At 41.8% G+C, this 20,065-nt stretch overlaps 1 protein-coding gene across 3 annotated transcripts in view; it reads right to left on the reverse strand.

Annotated features, from left to right (window-relative positions):
* Window positions 1-4,809: 4,809 nt before the first annotated feature.
* grid1a (glutamate receptor, ionotropic, delta 1a) overlaps window positions 4,810-20,065 on the reverse strand; it is a 269,061-nt gene continuing 253,805 nt past the window's right edge. For all 3 annotated transcript variants that reach the window (XM_061690419.1, XM_061690421.1, XM_061690420.1), the window contains 4 exons: window positions 18,728-18,923; window positions 15,130-15,296; window positions 11,614-11,854; window positions 4,810-5,726 (listed from right to left, as the gene is read on the reverse strand). In XM_061690419.1, the coding sequence (XP_061546403.1) occupies window positions 5,292-5,726; window positions 11,614-11,854; window positions 15,130-15,296; window positions 18,728-18,923 (1,039 nt within the window). In that variant the 3' untranslated portion in view covers window positions 4,810-5,291. The remainder of the gene's footprint in view (window positions 5,727-11,613; window positions 11,855-15,129; window positions 15,297-18,727; window positions 18,924-20,065) is intronic.

Below are 20,065 nucleotides of genomic sequence, written 5' to 3' on the forward strand. Positions count from 1 at the left end.
AGAAAACATTGACGGATCTGCACACTAACTGACAATTGTAATTCGACAGCGTGGCGCCTCCATGAGTGAAAATACAATCATGGCTTGGACTGTCTCAATGGGGTCTTGCTTCTGTTGTTCAGACTGGGGCTTGAATAGCCACTAGCCACTCAGTGGCTCTAACCTCGGTCGTTATTGTAACCCAAAGCCATACTCGTGTTGGCACACCACACAGTAAGGGCTGGTGAGGGTGGTGTAGGATTTCCATGAAACAGGGCAGTCCCCTCCAAACTGAGTGATTTCAACAGAACTAAATGCTCTGGAGAAAATTGTCTGTAAATCTTAACACTTGTTTTTTTTGCTTTTACTGAAGCATGTCACACGTTTTATTCAGACACCTGGGATCTATTTCTCTCCATTACACAAAACACACAAGTGTGCCAATAATTGTGGCCATTAGAACTGTAGGTCACTGTTAGTTGAGGACACTATTGTCAAGTCACAACAAAGTCATTAACTCTTCCTAATTAATCCCTTTATGAGCCAGGAAGAGGTCAGCGATGGCGGGGGGCAAGTTCTCCAAGCTCCCTTCGGTGCAGGGCAGCCTGCAGGCATTTGCCACTGGAATCCTAATGACTCCACCGCTTCACTGAAACATCCATCCGTCCATCCATTTTCTCTGGCGCTTGCCGTCAGGGTTACTGATGGGTTGGAGCCTATCCCAATTGATTTTGGCAACATGGCGCCGCTGTACGATATAACTTTCAATCATTTATATCATTCTTTCGATGTGTGAGTTATTGTGTTAGCTCTGTTGCTACACTAGTGTAGCGTCCAAGAGGGTAAAACAACAACACTCGCCTTTCTATCCTCATGCCTCACTCTTTAGACATGACCAATCAACCCAAGCTTAATCCAAATGTTTTATTAGTGTAACAGCTGGATTGAACGTAACTCGATTACTCACGCCGGGTGAGTGGGGATGACGTGCTAAAGCGGCCACTGTTAATGTTCTGGTGGTCACTTGTAAACTGCGTTCAGTGGGTGGGTTAGCAGCCCGGTTTCTTAGCCTACTAGTTAGCACACTCAACTCTCAACCTGGGAGATGGTTGGTAACGTGAGGTTTGAGCCTCAGGTAAGAGACGCGCCGGATGACCACATCGCACATGTGCTCCGAGATACAATAAGCTCGGGAGTTTGTGTGGAAAGAGTGACTTCCAGACGCGCTACAATAACATCACAACTTTAATCAAAATGCAGCAATGCTACTCCATCACCAACAGATACTGTTTTATGGCACTGCTATTGGAGCATGCATGTAAACAACATGATACATTACACCAATTTACGTGCACAACAGCACGTTGCATTCCTTGAAAATTGATTGCACTAACAGATGTTTTGAACATCCAACGTCCACAAAGGAAGAACCCAGAGTCAAACACCAGACGTCATACTAAGCTTGATCCCGACCATGCTGCCCCTCCCTGAAACATTATTGATTTAATAGTTAATTTCAGCTCTATGATCTTGCTGATAAAGTCTATCGCTGGGAAACAGACCAGAGTGTGGTAGGCGGGCGTTCAGGAGGGAATAGGAACATTATTTCCTCGTTTGAGGCAATAAGGTTAAATAAATGCATCATTTATTAGTGAAGCACTTATTCATCTTAACTTAAATAACAGCGTGTTATACCTGTAATCTCGCAGCAGAAGCCCCCACGGCCTCATGAAAAATTCATCCTCTCTTCAAGTCACAGTGCAGTTTCCTTCCCACTGAGTCTTTTGAGTCCCAGAGGTGCACATTGGCTTTTGTTCCACCTCCAAATATTCTTTTTCTGCACCGTCTGCACAGCACAGAAAAGGTTTGACTAAATTATTCCGTTGCATGAAAACTTTGGTTATAACTTTGTGTTTGCTAGGTTGCTTCTTGAAAAGCTCCAAAAAGATATATGTCACAGCCAAGCAGAAGATGCCTCAAGACCTTGTAAACACAAACATCCAAACCTTCAACGAGTGCCAAACAGTAACGGTCTTATTTCTGTTCCATTGTCTTTTCATTTTTTTGAAGACAGCGCAAAGGCCTGGCTCATCTCGTAACACCACCACCTCGGCCACCGTCGACAAGTTCACCATCTGTGCATCCAACAAAATTCAATGCAGCTTTGCTTACCTTTTGCCTTTGATATGATGGGTGCCATACCCATGGGGGATGTGGGTGTTTCTGCATGATAGTGGCTCTGCACCGTTGTCTTTCGAACAATGTACAGTAGTCCAGTGGCTGGACTCTGGCCGTTGCTCGAAAAGTGGATTTGGATCTTTGCCCTGCCTAGCTGCTGCTCACGAGGAATAGGAACTGAATCTTTGTTCACTTCCTGCCCAACTGCAGCTTGTTGTGAAGTGAGTGGAGTTCATTGCCATCATACAGTGCTCACATCTTAAATTTTTCCTCGCAAGTCAAAGCAAAAATAAAAACTAAAAAAAAAATCGGCAGAACAACAGCTTGTATCTTGAAAAACTCCTCAGTCTGGTCATTCGTATCGCAAGGCATCACTGTACTTACTATTGACCTTACTTACTGTAGCATACACAGGATAAGATACCAGCACCGTGACGAAAACCTTGGCAGTTTTAGATTTGAGGACCCAGCGATTGGATGATCATGAGAACGGAGCGTCCGTCTGGCCCAGCCGGTCAGCCATCTCCCTGCGGGCAGAATAGAAGTTATTAAACAGCAGATTGGCCATACGAGCCAATTATACAGACTATCCATGCGAGTCATGTATGGCGGGATTACATAATTACAGCGTCCCTGCGTGCATGTGATACGCGGAAAAAAACGGATGGAGACTTTTGGTTTCACAAGTGAACAGAATATTAAGCTTTACTCATCCCAGAATATATTTGCCAAAACGTGTGTTCATTAGCTCCGCACGTTTTCTTCTTGGATTTATTACGCTTCCTGTTACGCTTGTTTCCCAGTAACGGTAATAATGTTCCTTGGTCAATTTGGGGCTTGTTTAACGATCCAGAAGGGCCAAAACCAAAAGCAAATGGCAATAAATATTGTTTATATCTCCTTATTAAAGCCATTACTTACAATTTAAATCAATATTTAGTGCAGTGGTGTTCTTCGTGTATCACAAAAAACATATGCAAAACATATGCAATGGCCACTGGGAATATCTTACATGTAAAATATTGTCTTACGAGACAAATTCAAAAGGGAAGATTTTTATTCACATTTAGATTTTTAGGGAAACCTGACACATTTTTGCTTTGGGTCAAATTGTCCCGCTGACTTAAAATCCAGACAAAATTCCTTTTCAGTCCATGTTGATTGAGTGCACTTCCTTACTTATGAGAAGGTTTTATACCCCAAAACCACTTAACATTTTGTTTTCATTTGTTAAAGTAAACTTTTTAAATGTACATTACAAATAGCTACACAATAGTTTTACAAGACAATTATTTTGTTTGTTTTAATTTGATTTAGATTCAGATTTTTATAGACGCAACCAACGTTTCTGTTCTGGGTCAAATTGACAGACTGGCTTAATTCTCTCCAAATTAACCATTTTCATATGTGTTTAATAGGTTTACTAAGCTACGGAGAATGAGTTTCATACCTTAAAACTATGTTTAAACAAATCTAGCTTTCGTTAGTTAAAACTTGTAAACACTGGAAATGTTGACGTGTGTATATATATAAAAATTGTCTCTATTAATTTTGAATGTTGAATTAGAATTAATAAGACAAGCAGAACGAGTTGCATACTGAAAAAAATACTTAGCAATATTTTCCTTAGATTTTATAACTTTAAATGGGTCAGTTTGACCCCAAAACAAAAAGTACAGTACATGCCTGACAGGTTTAAGCACCCGTGACAAAGTCAGCGCTTGACCGGCAGGCAGGACCAATCATGTCCTCAAACACAATGGTGAAGACGCATCCTCAGAGTCCATCTGAAAAACTCACAGACGATGAGTGGCATGGTGAAGTCAATCCGTCCGTTCAGCCATCCCCACGAGTTACAGTTATCTCAACAGACTATGACAGGCATTCTCCACCTGGACTGTTTGAACATGTACTTTTTCCCCCAGTCATGTCACACCCATGGGGGATATGGGTGTTTGAACAAACCGGCGGTGTTGCACTAAAGGTGGATGTAGGAGTTTTAACACACCCACACATTTCCCAGTGAAAGGGTTCAACACCCCCACTTTTTTTTTTTCAAGTGATGTGGATGTTAAAAAAAATACACTTTTCCCAGGGAAATGCTTCAAAACCCACTCTTTCCGTGCTGTTACTGCACGAAGAGCAACAAGCAGTTCGCTACGCCGTCAATACACAAACGCTCTATCCACTGTACTTTTCGCACAGATCACAATAGAAACAGCTCTCACTATGATAAAATCCAATTCTACACCGCAGAAGATTACATTAAAAATAAGCATAGGACGACGACTGGTGTCACAAAAGGGAAATACTGTATATTTCAAACCCAAACTATGAGAGAACCGCCGCCCTCCTCAGCTGACCTGATGCTGATACTTTTTTTTTTACTTTTTGGTTACTTTTTGGTCACCGCTTTCCCAAACTCAAGGGGATCGTCAAGGGCACCAGTTTTGAAGATGTGGACCACATCATGATGGTCCTGATGACTGAGCTGCAGGGGATCCTGGAAGAATCCTTCCAGGAGAGCACAAATAATGAATTGGAAGTGGAACTTTTCTGATAAACCTATTATTATTAAAATTCCCTGAGGTATATAGCCAGTGAGTGACATCTCAGACACAAAAACAGACAGTGACATTTAGAAAAGTCTCACTTTTTTTTTTTTTTTTTAAATATTATACCATTTTATTCTTTTCATAGGAAACAAATCAGTCATTGAAATGTCTTTTTTTTCCTGGTGTGAAATGTCTTTGTTGATCATGACTTCTCACAGTACATTCAGTTATCTGAAAGAAAACATAGTGGAACTTGGCACTTAGAAAACAACCACAAAGAATTGTCCCTTTTTTTTTTGAGGACAAAATTTACAAAGCCATTCAAACAGTCATTTTTTCAAATACTTTTCAATTTTTTTTTTTTTTTTTGAACTCAATTCTGGGGAATATTCAAAATACACTTTGTAATGTCACTTTTCTCTCTCTATAGTTACAAATATGTACATTGGAGTCTCTTCTGTCTCGTCTTGCGTCACCTCCCCACGGGTCATAAAAACATTAGTTTTTTTATTTTACTTTCAATTTCTATTTATATCTCTCCATGACGTTGGCACAGTTTATGTGAGTGACCTTAAGTGCTCAGATGGAGGTCCCGTGGCTGGCCTCCCCTTCCGGGATGGTCCCCCCCGGCACCGGCTGGTAGGACATGGGCATGGGCGTCTTGAGTGGGCTTTGGCGGAAGAGCCCCCCGTTGGGTGCCCTATGTTTGCAGCGGATAGAGGGCATGGTGGCGCTGCTGAGGGGCAGGGGCAGGGTGCGGCCGCCCACCGCGCCAAGTGTCCTCCCCGCCCCGTGACCCTCGCGGAGGAAGGTGCTCACTGAGAGCGGCGGCGGCCCCCGGTGGGTGGGGTACTCCCTCGCGGACAAGACCTCCAGCGACTGGCTGGGCTGCATGCTGCCAATGTCTAGGGCTGAGATCTCAATGGACTGGCCCGGCAGCTGCTTGTGGGCCAGGTCTTCGTCCAGGAGGCTGTTTAAACGCTGGTGGACTTGCTCCAGGTTCACCTCTTTGTCCTAAAGAAAAGATGTGTGGAATAGAATGGGGGATAAAAGGGGAGTGTGATTTAAAAAAAAGTTGAGGATAAATAAATGTGAAAATATTTTAAATCAGAGTGGAGAGAAAGAGAGAAAGAAGTTACACCGGTTGTTTGGTCCTCCAACTTCATGACATCCACTGCAGTCCATGCAATATAGTCTACTAGTAAAGTGAGGCTGGATTTACACGTACAGGCCAAAACACTATCAGAATCAGTGACCTACATTTGCAACCAACATTCTATTAGTTCCATGAACTATATTAGCAAGAGAACTGTTTTAACCAATCAGATGTCAAATTTACCTCACAGGGCCAGCCAGCTTGCCCACAATAATGGCAGCATTTTTTCGTCCTCTTATTCTTTGGTTATATTATTAAATAAATATTGATTCTGAACAGCTCCTGATGTATTTGGCACAGTTGAGTCCTGTTATATTGCGTTTTTTTTTTTTTTTTTAAAGAGTATTGATAGTTTCAATTGTGAAACTATCAATACTCTTTAAAAAATTGTGACGTGATAGTAGTGTTATTAAGAGTTGCATTAAGGCCTGCAGCGCACTCTGCAAGGTGGCTGAACCCGACTGTAAGTGAGTTGGTGACGCACACCCTCACATTGAGCCCTGTCGGGAAATAGGAAACTGCAACCATGTTTTGAGGCTCCATATACTGTACGTTGTGCTGTATTACTTTTATTGAACCACAAAAACACGTGATTGTCAAGGAAGAAGTGGGTTGCTACAAAGGGCTTTTTTCGTAGACTGTGCATCTGCAGCGGAGCGCAAATGATGGCGGATCCTGATTTTCGTGCAAGTGCAAAGCTCATTGCGTGCGTTTGCCAATTTGGTAGACTGGTCTGTAACAAGGTCGCCATTCCGGCGCAGCAGAGGGAGTGTCCTAAGAGATGCAGCTGATAGAGTGACAGCAGTTTGGTGGTTGAAAGTCGATCGAAACTTATGCATGCTCAGACCAAGTTCTGGCGCAAGCTTGACTGTTGGTCTAACGTGATTTGAGTGAATTTGATCGGGGCACAGGCAGACAGATACCAAGCTCTGCTCACATATTTAAGTCACCAGTGGTTACCACCAGCTCATTCTGTATTTAATAAGGGTACCTGCTCACATTTTCGGTTGCCACAGTGCAGTGACAATGCTCCATTCACACACAGATCACTGTGATTACACATTGTGCTCTAACGCACACAGAATGGTTCATGAGTCTCCTGTCTAGATTGCACTGGCTTAGTGTCTGAGTAATTATTAAAAAAAAGCCTAATAATATTAATATAAAATTTTAAATCATGATCATGAGGAAAATTCCCATGAATTATCAGATATGCCAGCCTCCGGGCCGCCAAATCCCGATCGTTTTACGGTAGGGATGGTGTAAGCCACTGACGCGCCGCATTTCAAGGGAATGATAGAAGCCGCTATGATTGGCAGTGACTGAAGTCGGTTGCTAACACTACCACAGTGACGCATCCCGTCCACTCTCAGAGCTGCCGGCCTGCGCTCATCTACAAAATTACCAACATCTGTCTAAACAACCTCTGGCGCAGAGGGTCTTGCCGTCCGATGCGCAGGATTTACGCCGTTGAGGCAATTGAAATTAGATTTTTGAGACCAGTGGCCACTCATGGAAACTAGTTGCCGAACCGCACCCACTGCTTGACAGTTCATTCGGGTTCTGCCGCGTCGCTCTGTGTGTGGTGGCCTGAAGTCGGGTAAGTCCCCAGGTACCAAATGCATGGCCCGCCACTGATTTACACCGAAAGGTTCCAAATGTAATTTTTTTCCTCCTATGTGGCCTGTTGCAGATATGCGTGACGGTAGCATCAAGAGAAAACCCTGCCTCGTAGAATTGGATTGCATCAGATCAGAACGAGGCCTCGTCAACAACACATTGTAGAATACTGCGGTAAGGCAAAACTATAGGAAAAGAACCAAGCAAATATAAATATTGTCTAACAATGGTACAGTAGAGGCCCACAGACCATTAAATAAAGAAAACAATTGCTGATTGCAGCCGATGGAGTAATGCTGAAGTTTCTTTCATTTAAACCTGACCGGTATGTAATGTTTAATAACTGCACTGTATTACTTTTTTTGGTGGATTTTTTTTTTTGGTTTTAACGTAGATCTGCGTTGTCACTGCCTGATGTTGACATAAAATGCAACCAGGACCTAAACCAGAATCGGGCACTTTGACCTGTAGTGTAAATCCAGCCTTAGAGACAGTCTGGTACACGCCAACAGCCAACCAACAATGTGCAAATGAGATATGATGTTGTAACATACCTGCTTACTTTAGAGAAAATGCCCAAAAATATCTGAGTAAAATTTCACTTTAAGACACAGAAAAACTGCACATGAGGAACGTTGGCCGACGAGACAGTCTCCAACATACTTTATGACAGTGGTTCTCAAACTTGAAACTGGGGGTCCCTATGGGTCTGCAAAATAATTTGCAATAAAATATTATGTCGTATGCTTTACATACTCGGAGCGTGGACTGGCGCGCCAATGTAACAAACCAATTACTCCTCCATAACTTAGCTTTGAGTCGATTAAAAGCTTTGCTAATGATTGTGATATATCATTACATAATCTGACACCCCCGCATGAATAATGAATGAATAATATTTTTTACAATAAAAGATGTATTTTTTCAAGAATATAGTCATATTTTCCACAATAAAAGGCATATTACGAAAATAAAGTATTTTTTAAAATTCACTTTTTAAACAAACCTTGCTAAACTTTGACTTTAATACCTTAATTCATAACTATCCTGGAGAAATACGACTTTATCCTTGGAAAATCACATCTTTTATGCTTACAAAATATGACTTTATTTTCATAACACTACATTGTTATTAGGGGTGTCACATTCTAATCTTTTAGAATTGATTCTCCTATAGATATTTCGTCAAGTACTCAAGTATTCGCTGCCCCCCCTAAAAAAACATTTTTTTGTCTTTCACTGCTAAAATTCCCATTTTATTCTCATTTGAGGGGTGGAGTTCTATCCTTAAACTGCATATGTTGGTATTGAGTGTATGCTATAAACGCTACATAATTTGAGACAATAAAATCAGCCATTGCTTAACGGGTAGCATTCGCGATTAGCATTAGCATGCCAGCGATGACCATTTTAGGTATAACAAAAATGCTAACTACGATTCAGCTCACTCATACATCATGTTCCATGTACATTACACATCAAATAGTGTCTTCAAAATCAGTGACAGATGCTCCTCTGTTGGTTTTGGCAATGTTGTTCATTGGCCCAACAGTGCATTCGTCTGCAACAAATGTCCATGTGGTAAACATGGACAGTGGCCAAAGGGTTCCAGGCGGCACAAACTGGTTCCGGGCACCGCAAATATGCTCTTATTAATATTTTTTATTGCCTCAAAGCAGAAATTTTTGCGTCGAGGAATTTTTGTGGTCGACTTAACTGATTTTTTTTTCACACTCCTAACTTTTTCATTCCTAAGGCGTTGGATTATTTGGGGGCCTTTGGAAAAATGTCTGTCTTGTAAGCGCTCCCTGGACCCAAAAAGTTTGAGAAGCCCTGCTTTAAGAGTTAATAAAATGAAGAGGGAAGTGGCCATAAGAGTTAAACAAGACGACATGGATGACGAAGGACAGCATCAGAATGGTGGAGGCAGGTTCACTCAACTGAGCAACTTGACCTCATGAGAACTTTTCAACCAAAATATTTTTGCCTTAATGTCAAGGCAGTTAGTGTTATGTCACAACACTTCAATAAATTAGTTTTCAAGCCATTTAAAATGTATCTCATTTTTATACTACTTTTCATACAAAATACTACTAAACTCTCCTGTCCACATCTATGCAGTCTTTGTCCGCCTCCAGCTTCCATGGTCATGCACACTGAAGATACCAAAGACAATGACGTGAGATGACAGACGAAGCAACTAGAATCTACCCCTGCCCGGCCCCATATCCCCCCAACCCTCTTTTTTTTTTCTTTTTTTTTTTTGTGTCCTGACACGGCCAATTACCACATAGGAATTTTTTCAGGCCGATCCTGACCTGGGTCAAGAGCCTGGCGTCTGTAATTGTCAAATTGTGAGCTTGCAGGAGGGGTTTCTGTCATAATAACCACCTAGTGCTATCAGGTCAGGTCAGGACCTGGACTGAAAGGTGTTCCCAGGAGCAGTGGTTCTTGTGGGACGGTTGTATGTCAAGTCTAACAGGCGGGTCAAGGCGCAAGATTCTATGTCATCTGCTTGTGCTCACACTTTAGTTTAGGGATCCATGTCAAGCCTTAGTAGTCTGAATGCCTCGTGCAGAGAGGGGCTGCGCAGAAGTCCGAGCTCTACGGCATTAAGACTTGAATGGATGAGCTAAAGAGAGCTATTGTACCACTGAAGTGCGGCTGGAACCAGAAGTACAATTATGAGGTCTTACAAATTAACACAATGTCAGTGGTGGGCCGTCAAAGTGAGCAAGGCCTTCTCTGGCCTGCGACATATACTACTTGTTTTAAATTGCTATTACATAATTACATATACCTTTTCTTGATATGCAAATATGCAAAGAAACTATTTACAACAAAAATAGTAAAACAAATTCTCTTCATCATGGTGAATAAAGATAATTCAGTTTAAGAAGCAAAAAGGTATTGCTCCACTTTCGGCTCCATGGAAATGTTCGATTTGTGAGCACCTCACAATAATTTCTAAGTGAGTGTTTAAAAAAAACTGTGTTCTTGTTTCGGTTCTAAATGTGGAGATCTGCTTCATGAAGGGGTGGATTTATTCTAGTGCGATTCCTGAAAAACTATTTGCACTTTAACAGAAAGCTGCGACATAGCAGTTTTTCAATGAAACTACACTAGAAAAAAATAAAATAAAATTGCTTGATGGTTGGTTTTAGCATGTTGAATAAATTAGTTGAAGAATTTCAAAGTGGGCCTTGCATCCTTCCATTCTCTATATGCAGCCCTGAGACGAAAAGGTTTTAACCCCCATGACCTAAATTTCCAATATTTGTTTCATAAAATGGTATTAATTTATTCCCAACCGTCCATTGTCTTCATTTCGTGTTTCAAGAGGATGCACTGCTTCCAATATGTGTATGTGGATATTAGATGTCTTCGTCCAAGCACATTTTAGGCTCGATGTGTTGCCATGCCAATCTAATTTACCAAGGACATTCAGAATCAGATTTCAAATTCGCCTCAGTCCTCTGATTGGTTGGGAGCCAACCAAGTACAACTAGCAAAACATGTCTGTAGCAATCCGCACACATTAATACATTTAATAATCATCATTTGTGTTGACGACAATGTATTTTATTTTCATTTATGATTTTGTCATGTTATTACAGCACAGTTGTGTGCTGTGATAAAGTGATTTTTGTATCCTACTGCTGGTTTAGGAAGTGGATTAACTCTGATGGGGTCCCCAATAAAAACCCAGGTACCAAATGCACGGCCCGCCACTGCACTATTTGGTTTTGTTGTTGCATCTGCGCTTCTCTCACACGAGCGCCAGTAATTCATGGGTACCGATGAGAGAGAACCACAGTGACAGTGAAATACACCCCAACCACTCTCCCGGCATGAGAAGAAATGATCACAGACCGATCACATGACTTCTGGATTATTATCGGGGCACACCTATTATAACTGCGTGTACTGCAGCTCTACTAAATCGGGGCTGGCGTCTGTGCTTGCTGGATCCATAAAGTAGAGTGTGGCAGTGGCGTCTCTGGGCAGGACCGGGGGGCCCGGAGGTCTGGGTCTCGACCGCGGCCTCAGCGGGGCAGGGGGACCCGTGGCAGCGGCCACCGCGGCCCGGTTCGTGCCCGGGCCGGACGAGCTGTCATTGGTCACCTCTTTGGGCTCCTTTCGGCGGCAGTGGTTGCTGTTCCACCAGGTCTCCAGGGCAGCCACCAGCAGGGCCAGCAGCAGCCCGGCCGCCAAGATGCAGAAGACCCCGGCGAAACTGTGGAGGTGCAGCGCCCTGCCTTCCGTCTGGGCGTCTGCGTGGCTCTGCAAGTCGCAGCGGCCCTTCTTTGGCCACCACTTCTGCTTCAAGATGTCCAGGTCGCCTTTTTCTTGAAGCTCTAATATCCTGAGGAGGACAAATAGTCACTGTTACAAAAACAATACAGGAACGCAAGGGATGGACAAACTGAAAACTGGGATAGAGTGGAAAGAAACTGATGACCAGAATAAAAGAAGGTAATGGGACCAGGGGGATGTGGGTGTTTCAACACCCACACTTTTCCCAGTGAAAGGTTTTTAGACCCACACTTTTCATCGTAGCTGCAGGGAGGATGTGGATGTTTCAACACCCATCATTTTCCCGGTGCAAGGTTTCAACGCTCACACTTTTCATCACATTGATGGGGGAAAAAAACAACTAATTCACGGTTGCTGTTCTTCTACAGCATGTTATCCAGATCTGAGAAAAATTGCAGCTATGCTATGTAAATACACTAATTTCCCTTTGGTGATGCCATCATTTAAAACCCCCCAGTCACGTCTTGCTTTATTTGTAGAGGAAAAAAAAAAACAACTTTATTCTGAATCCAGTTACAGATCCAGTCATGCAGGAGAATTATTTTTAGTATATCATTAGTTTGGCTCACTCAATAAAACAAAACAAAAATGGAGCAAAGTTATTAATGAATGATACTACAACAGATTTATTCAGTAACTTATCAATTAGGCAAGAAACCACATGTGGTTAAAATAGGAAGAGCAGATGGATGTGGCAGTGTCACGTTGAAGAAGGACGAGAGAGACGTGGCCTTGAATCTTATGTGCTGTGATTTTTCAACACTGATAACAAGGACTGGCACATAAATATTTGAACATAATTCTGCACATTTATTCCAAGTCAAAAAAAATGAAGCACACTCAAGGAACATGCACTCACAGACATTGAAGCGTTCGACATGGAGTAATTTATACACATTAATACTCATGACTACAGATGCCTCAAGTGTTTTCCATTCATTTTTCCACATGCGATGCATTCAAGATCTTTCGCCAAGGCACCGCTGGTATCGTCCCTCGTGTATCATGTTTCACAGGTTGGATTTAAAATTCACATCAATCCATCTTCTGTGTTTTTCTGCTATGTATGTGTCGCAAAAAAGCAACAGGGAAAACAGGAAAATGCAGAAAAATAGTAAGACATTCAAATTGATTACTCTCCTGTGCAAAACTGTTTTATGAAATAAGTGTTTTAGGTTACCGTATTTTCACAACCATAGGGCGCACCGTATTAAAAGGCGCAGTCTCAGTTACGGGGTCTATTTCTGCATTTAACACATACATAAGGCGCACCGTATTATTGGGCGCTGGCATGGTAAAACACATGCTATCGTAAAACATACGGTAGCATGCATGCACGCTAAAACAATGTTTTTAAAAAGGCAGCGGGAGCAAAACTGAGTTCGGTTGTAAGTATTTAACAATGTACTCACGTTATTTTTTTTAATCAATCCTCATCCACAAATCCATCAAAGTCCTCATGCTCTGTATCCGAAATGAACAGCTGGGCAAGTTCTCAATCAAACACGCCTGGTTCGAGTCAGTCTCGTTGCCGTGCGGCTCCTCAGAAATGATGCCGGCTTTTACGAAAGCTCGAACAACAGTGCAAGCAGACACGTTAGCCCAAGCATCCACAATCCAGTCACAAATTGTGGCGTAACTCGCCCGGCCGGCGCTGCCTCCTTGTCTTAGTAAAGCTGTGATCGCCATCTGTCATCCATGGCTCCCACCCCGCTCGCAACTGCACTTTGTACGCCCCGTTTACACCGATGTCCAGCGGTTGGAGTTCATTAATCCATTGCTCGAGTTGGTCTTCCAACTCGGGCCACCTCGCCTTGTTTTTCTTTTTTTCCCACGGAAACTCAGCTTCGTCTTCTTGACTTGGCGGAGCTCGTTTTCCTGCTTCCTCTACTTGCGAACCATGGATTCGTTGATCTTGAATTCTCTCGCGGTAACTCCGCGTAACTGATAGCTTGCAGTTTAAACTGTGCTTCGTAAGCGTGTCTCTTCGTAGGTTCAGTTTTCGACTGCGGTCAAGCCAGCCTGCACTCGTAAAGTAGCAGTCAAGCCAGCCGGCCCTAATTTTGTTCATACTAGGCATTATGGTAATAGGTCGCCAACTCGTGAAAATACGGTAATTGAGGACTAAATTGTCCGTTTCCAAAACATGTTTGGTTAATTGAAGACTGCTGTCTTTGTTGTTTACAAAAACGTTAGGTTAAGACTAAATTGTCTGTGATGTTTACAGAAATATCTATGCTAGGTACATTGAAGACTTTCAAATGGATTAAAAGTGTACTTACTAAAACAATTAAGCCGTTTTAAAGCCTGTTCGGTTCTTTGAACACTAAAGTGTCTTAAGGGTTTAAAAAATATGTATGTTAATTTCATTACATTTATAACAACATGTAAAAACATCTATTCTCGGTTCTATGAACACTCAGTCTAAATCGTCTTCAAAAAAGTATGCTGGTTAAGTTCATTGAAGAATTAATTGTTTCCAAAAACACAAAAGACTTAAGTTTCTTTGATGATTAGGAAAACAAATATGTCCATTGAAGACCCCAAACTAAACAAAAATCATGGTACGTTCATTGAAGATAAATCTTAAGTCACATATGTGATAGTTACAAAACTAACTAAATGTCCAAATTATCTTCGACGTTTAAAAAACATAAGTTCATTGAAGACCACAGTGTATTTGACTATTATAAAAATAAATATGTACATTGAAGACCCAAAACAAAAAATGTAATGTTCACCATGTTTTGTTTTTTTAATCTTTTTACACTTTTAAAGTGCTTTGTAAATAAAATTAAGTTTCAGTATGTTATGTCATTGGAGACAGATTTGTCGATGTTTTCAAAAACACGTACTGTTTGTTGGCTGCATTTTAAAGACTCCATTTTCTTGGATCTTTACAAAAACATGTTATGTTATGTCCATTGAAGACTCCAAAGTGGCTTCAATGGACAGCTGTGAGGTTGCCAGGCAACAACTCCAGCCTCAAAACAGCAGCGCACTTTTATCCAACAAATAGGAGTGCACATCCCCTATTCCCCTGGCTTTAAACCACTCCTTTTGGTTTTAACATCCTCTCTCACACACACTCTTTTTTTTCTAAGTGAAAGCCATAAGGTGCATTCATTTGTGAGCTTATGAGCTGCACAAAGTCAGCCGTTGTTCCCTTTTGTTCCCAGCCCACCAGGGCATCTGCACACACACTCTACAATGTGACCCGCTGCAGCTTCTTATTAAAGTACCGTGACGGTTATAATAATCTTCTCGTATAAATGTGGTGCGTAGCTTTCGGGAATGAACGATAACGTGTCGTGGAGTGCGTACTTCTGAGAGAAGAGGTCTCTGTAAGGGCTGCCGTGCTGCAGGGCAATGCCGTAGCCTCTGGTGCTGATGCTGTTGCTGGCGACCGTCAGCGTACAGTCGTCATCGGTGAGAGCGGCGTATTCCACCACCGCCATGTCCCACAGAAAGGCGTACGACTCTCGCTTAGCCTGGATTGATCACAACACAACATCACAGCAAGACTGTCCTCTCATTTGCTTTTACAGTAAATTCTTTATATGGGTGCGGTCGAGGTTTTTGGCATGCGCGATTTGTGTGGCGGCACAGGGCGGCATTGCTAGGGACGGTGCTAACAGCGTGTGTCAAATTCTTTTTAAAAAAAACAAAAAAAAAACAACGTAACAACAATATGTATGTCGGAAGACGCCGTACTGGGCTAATCCAGTCACAGTGTGGCATATGCCCAACCTACTTCAGCATTCGCCAAAACAGGTCTAAGCACTTCCTCCTGTTTCGGGTGAAAAAGCAACCATAGGGACTTTAAACATCTACACAGAGCCACCAAAGATTACAATATTCAATGTTTAGGCTTCGTTCGTGTTTACATAGATCATATTAAATGTATATATTGAACTTTTGGCCCAAGAAACCAGCCATAAAGAAAACAAGTTCGGCTTACAACGATCATGTAATCTAACCGTAGCCATGCTCGTTAGCGTAGCATACGCAGGACATCAGCTATCCCATTTTCCAGGTTTGGTCATGTGACGTTGCCCATATACAGCAAATATTTGCATGAAAAACTTCTAGGTCAAGAATATGAAAAGCTCAAATGAAAAACTAGGCACGGCAGTAACGGAACGTGCCCTTTTGTGCCGCATCATTGTGCACAGTTCCTCATCTGAAAATGTCAGGAGTAAATAGTAGTAAACACATCTAGGTCATAAAACAATCATATGAACATTTTGTATTCTTCAAATGTCGCATGTCGGGACCGTCGTAAATCAAGGACCTCCTGTAGATTAAATCCAACTCCTATGTAAAGTTATTGTTGTCATATACTGTCGTTATACTGTTGTTTTTATTCTGTTCTTTTTGCTTCTCTACGTCTGTCCCACCCTAAAAAAGGAAAAAAAGATTAATTACAACACACACACACACATACACAGGGTTGATACACAACGGATAATTATGTGAGCTGACATCTGGATGGCAGCAAAAACATCAACTTGACTAAGCATGAGTCGCATTGATTTCTGACAAAGATCAATTCGGCATTGTTCGGCACATACTCTTTACACTAGTAGACACAGCGCAGCACAACAATACACACCGAAAACTTTCTTCCTGAGACAGCCGGATGAGTTCTATGCTCTTCCCCTTACTTTTTGTAGTTCAACTTTGGTGAACTTACCGGCAGTTGAATCTTCAACATCTTTGTTCCAATTATGTGTATGTTAATGCCAAATATAATTTCCTGAAAGGCTCTAGAGCAGTGATTCTCCTCAGGTTTCACTCTATTGAAGCACAGTGTTAATGCTCACACTGTGCATAATGTTACAGTGGATTAAACCAGATTTTTTAATAAAGTTTTTTTTTTTTTTTTTTTTTACTTTTCATGTAGAATACTTTTTTAAAAGTAGTTCAGTTCAGGTGTATTAAACTTTCAAGTACAATACATTTGCAATTATCCTTTAAGAAATGTTTTTAAACATTTATGTCATTTATGTGCTATACATTGTAATTGAATCATTTAAAAAAAAAAATTCAAGTATATATTTTTTATTTTCCTACATTTAAGCACAGTATTAATGTTCTAAATGTGCACAACGTTAACACAGCTTACAATCATAAACGTGTTTAGGAATAAAACCTATGCCTTGTTTTTCACTTGGGCCTAGTATGCTACTGTATTATAATGTTGGTCATTATGATCGTATTTGTGAGAGCTAAGTATTTTTTTTTTAGGTAGAACTTGGTGTAAAAAGTTTGAGAATCCCTATTTGAGAGGTTTCAATACAGATAGCACAATAGATTTTTAGCTGTAGGATGGAGAACACTCACGGTGCAATTTGAATGTAATTAAACTAAAGGTACAACGGGAACAAATTTCTTTGGACAATGATGATAAAAATAGATGCGCCGACACGCACTGCAGCCCGCGAGCACACACTGTGCGTGAAAAAGATGAGAATGGCTCTGGAATCCTTTTGGATTTCCACTTTCTAGTTCTTGTTGTATTCACCGCTGTGACGGTCTTCCCCGTGGTGTTCTCGCATCCGACGGTTGCCGTCAACAAATGCAACAAACGAAGCCTCTGCACCTCGCGTCTCATTAGGACCGTGTAAAGTTGGTAAGTTGACTCGCCCTCGTAAACACACATGCGTCGGAAGGATGCTCATTTGCTTCATGACAACAAGTGAGTCACACGAGGACATCTGTTGGTTATTTAAATGGATTAGCAGCAAATACAACTTACAAAGCTTTTCAGGGCTTTAACACCATGGAATAAGATCTAAGATTATTATGCTTTTGATTGACACTGTCAGAGAGGTATTCATTACTTACCTTCTGACTAAAATAGTTCCATTGAAAACTTTGTGGACCTGTGGATCCAGGATATACTTCGATCACGTCTTTTACGTTATATTACCGCAAGATGATTTCCTTCTTTTCTCAAGGAATAATGATAAATTGGAAGCCCAAGCAGGAGGTACGGCTGAGTCTTCATCAAGAATGTGACCCTTGAACTGCATTCAGATATTGCCATAAATGGCTATAAATAATACAACAGGGGGTCATCGGCTTATGACGGCATTCCGATCTGCATTTGTATGTACTGTAAGTCGGAACGCACGGTACTCAACCACTGGCTTATGCTAATACATTATTTATAACTGCGGTAAATATTTGTATGAAAAGTCGTCTGACAGTACAGTTTGACCCTACGATATCGCGGTTCATCGTTCATGCGCCGTGCTTTGGTACAGTACGGCGTGCTCACGCTAGTCAAATAATCTGAATTGTAGGTGCAAAGTGCGCTTAAGCACGGTACAGCCTGCCTGCCTTGAGTACATTTAGAATCACTCAACGGTGTGTGTTCACTACTCTGCTGAATAAAGCGCAGGAAAACAAACACAATATAGATATACTGTAGATATATGATTGATGTTAATATGAACAGAAGTGTGGACATCTATGAAGGATACAAAGAGTCAAGTAACCCAAATATAACCTAAGCAAACGTAGTACTTTGCTCAATGTAGTTCAATGTGTGGCTTTTGTAACCGTGAGGTCGGGGCCGTCTTCAACTGAGGACCTCCTGTAACTGATCCAAATGAGACTAGGTGGAGGTTTACCCGGTCATCCATTTTAGCTATGCGGACTTGACAGATATTTGTTAAATTATGGGTTCTACCTTCTCTGGCTTACATGTGCTTGTGGCTGTTTCATTTGATAGAAAAGAGAGGAATCATAAAATATTAGTTCATTACCACAGTGATTGAAATTCTCAGATTTCAAACCAAAATAAGCATCAAGTTGCCTGAATACCACTAAGTTTTGTCGCTACTTGGTTGTGTGATGACAGCCGCAGTAAAATCTTAGGCTTAATTAAAGCTCAGGTCTTTTTAACCGTCACCTTTTTGATGCCTTCGCCGGGGCCTGAGACGGAGTGCTCGAAGCCGTTGTTTTTGTTGATGGTCTTCCAGAGGTCGGCGAAGGTGCTGTCTTGCTCCAGGGGGTTGGTGCCTTTGGCTTGGAAGTAGTCGTACACTGCTGAGTCCCTCACCGTACCGTACGCCAGGTCTCCCTGCTTGGACAGGTCCTGGAAAGACCTGGAAAGTAGTCAGTATGACATCAGTTACTAGTTTCTTTGCCATAGAATTATGGCATGAAGAAAGAGGACTTACATTCTAAGCACTGACAAGAAGCAGCACTGATTGAAGATGTAGGCTCTGCGTTAGCTTCTTGCGTTAGCTACCGACTGGGAGGTGCATGCATTACCCCCTCTTTGCTCATCATTAAAATGATTATGGGGTGTTTTGCGGTTTTTATGGATGAATACCAATCAGGGCAACACGATGATTTAGTGGTTAGCCCTTCTGTCTTAGGTTCTAGATTCTCAGCTCTGGCCTTCCTGTGTGGAATTTGCATGTACTCCTTGTGCTTCAGTGGGTTTTCTTCTTTCCACATTGCCGAAACAGGCATGTTAGTGTAAAGACTAAATTGTCCGTATGTGTGAATGTCAGCGTGAAAAGTTGTCTATGTGGGCCCTGTAATTAGCTTCAGCTCACAGACAACCTTAATGGATGTTACTTAAAATGTTGCCTGTACACTTATGATGGTTTTATGATAGTGGCTGTTTGGTCTCCAGATATAATAGATCTCAATGGAAGTTTAATGATTGTATTTTCAATTTTTGGTACCACTGTAGCCCCACTCCCCCCATCAAAATGCCATAGATTATGTAACGACACACCCACCACTACCGACGTTCCCCAAGTAAGAAACATGAATTGTAACACTTTAACCATAGACATTGGCTCATCGGACAAAATTTCCTCTTTGCTCCAAGCCCAAGCACTATATTAAACTCGCACTCCTGAGTCCTTTGAGTCAATCTCTAATCCTCTAATCAGTATGCTTTTAATCAACCAAATGAGCTGCACCTGTAGCTTCCCCGCCTTATGCCAACCGCTTTCCCCGCACGCCTGTAGCGCGCCCACGGCGACCGCACTCGCTCACGACAAGGAGAAATCCAGGGGTTGGGATTCGGAACAATTGCCTCATTAATCGATTCGATTGGCCATTAACTGTTCATAAGAGTGTGTGCTAATGTACTTTTCATGAACAATACTGCATATCTGTAAATGACTCTCTCATGACGCTATTATGCAGATGTGGTGTCGGCATACAAGAAGAAAATAGGACTTCTTTTGGAGAGACAAACTCCCTCCAATTATTTACTTTGACCTGC

This window comes from Phycodurus eques, chromosome 11, assembly GCF_024500275.1.
Source record: "Phycodurus eques isolate BA_2022a chromosome 11, UOR_Pequ_1.1, whole genome shotgun sequence".
Lineage (NCBI taxonomy): Eukaryota > Metazoa > Chordata > Actinopteri > Syngnathiformes > Syngnathidae > Phycodurus > Phycodurus eques.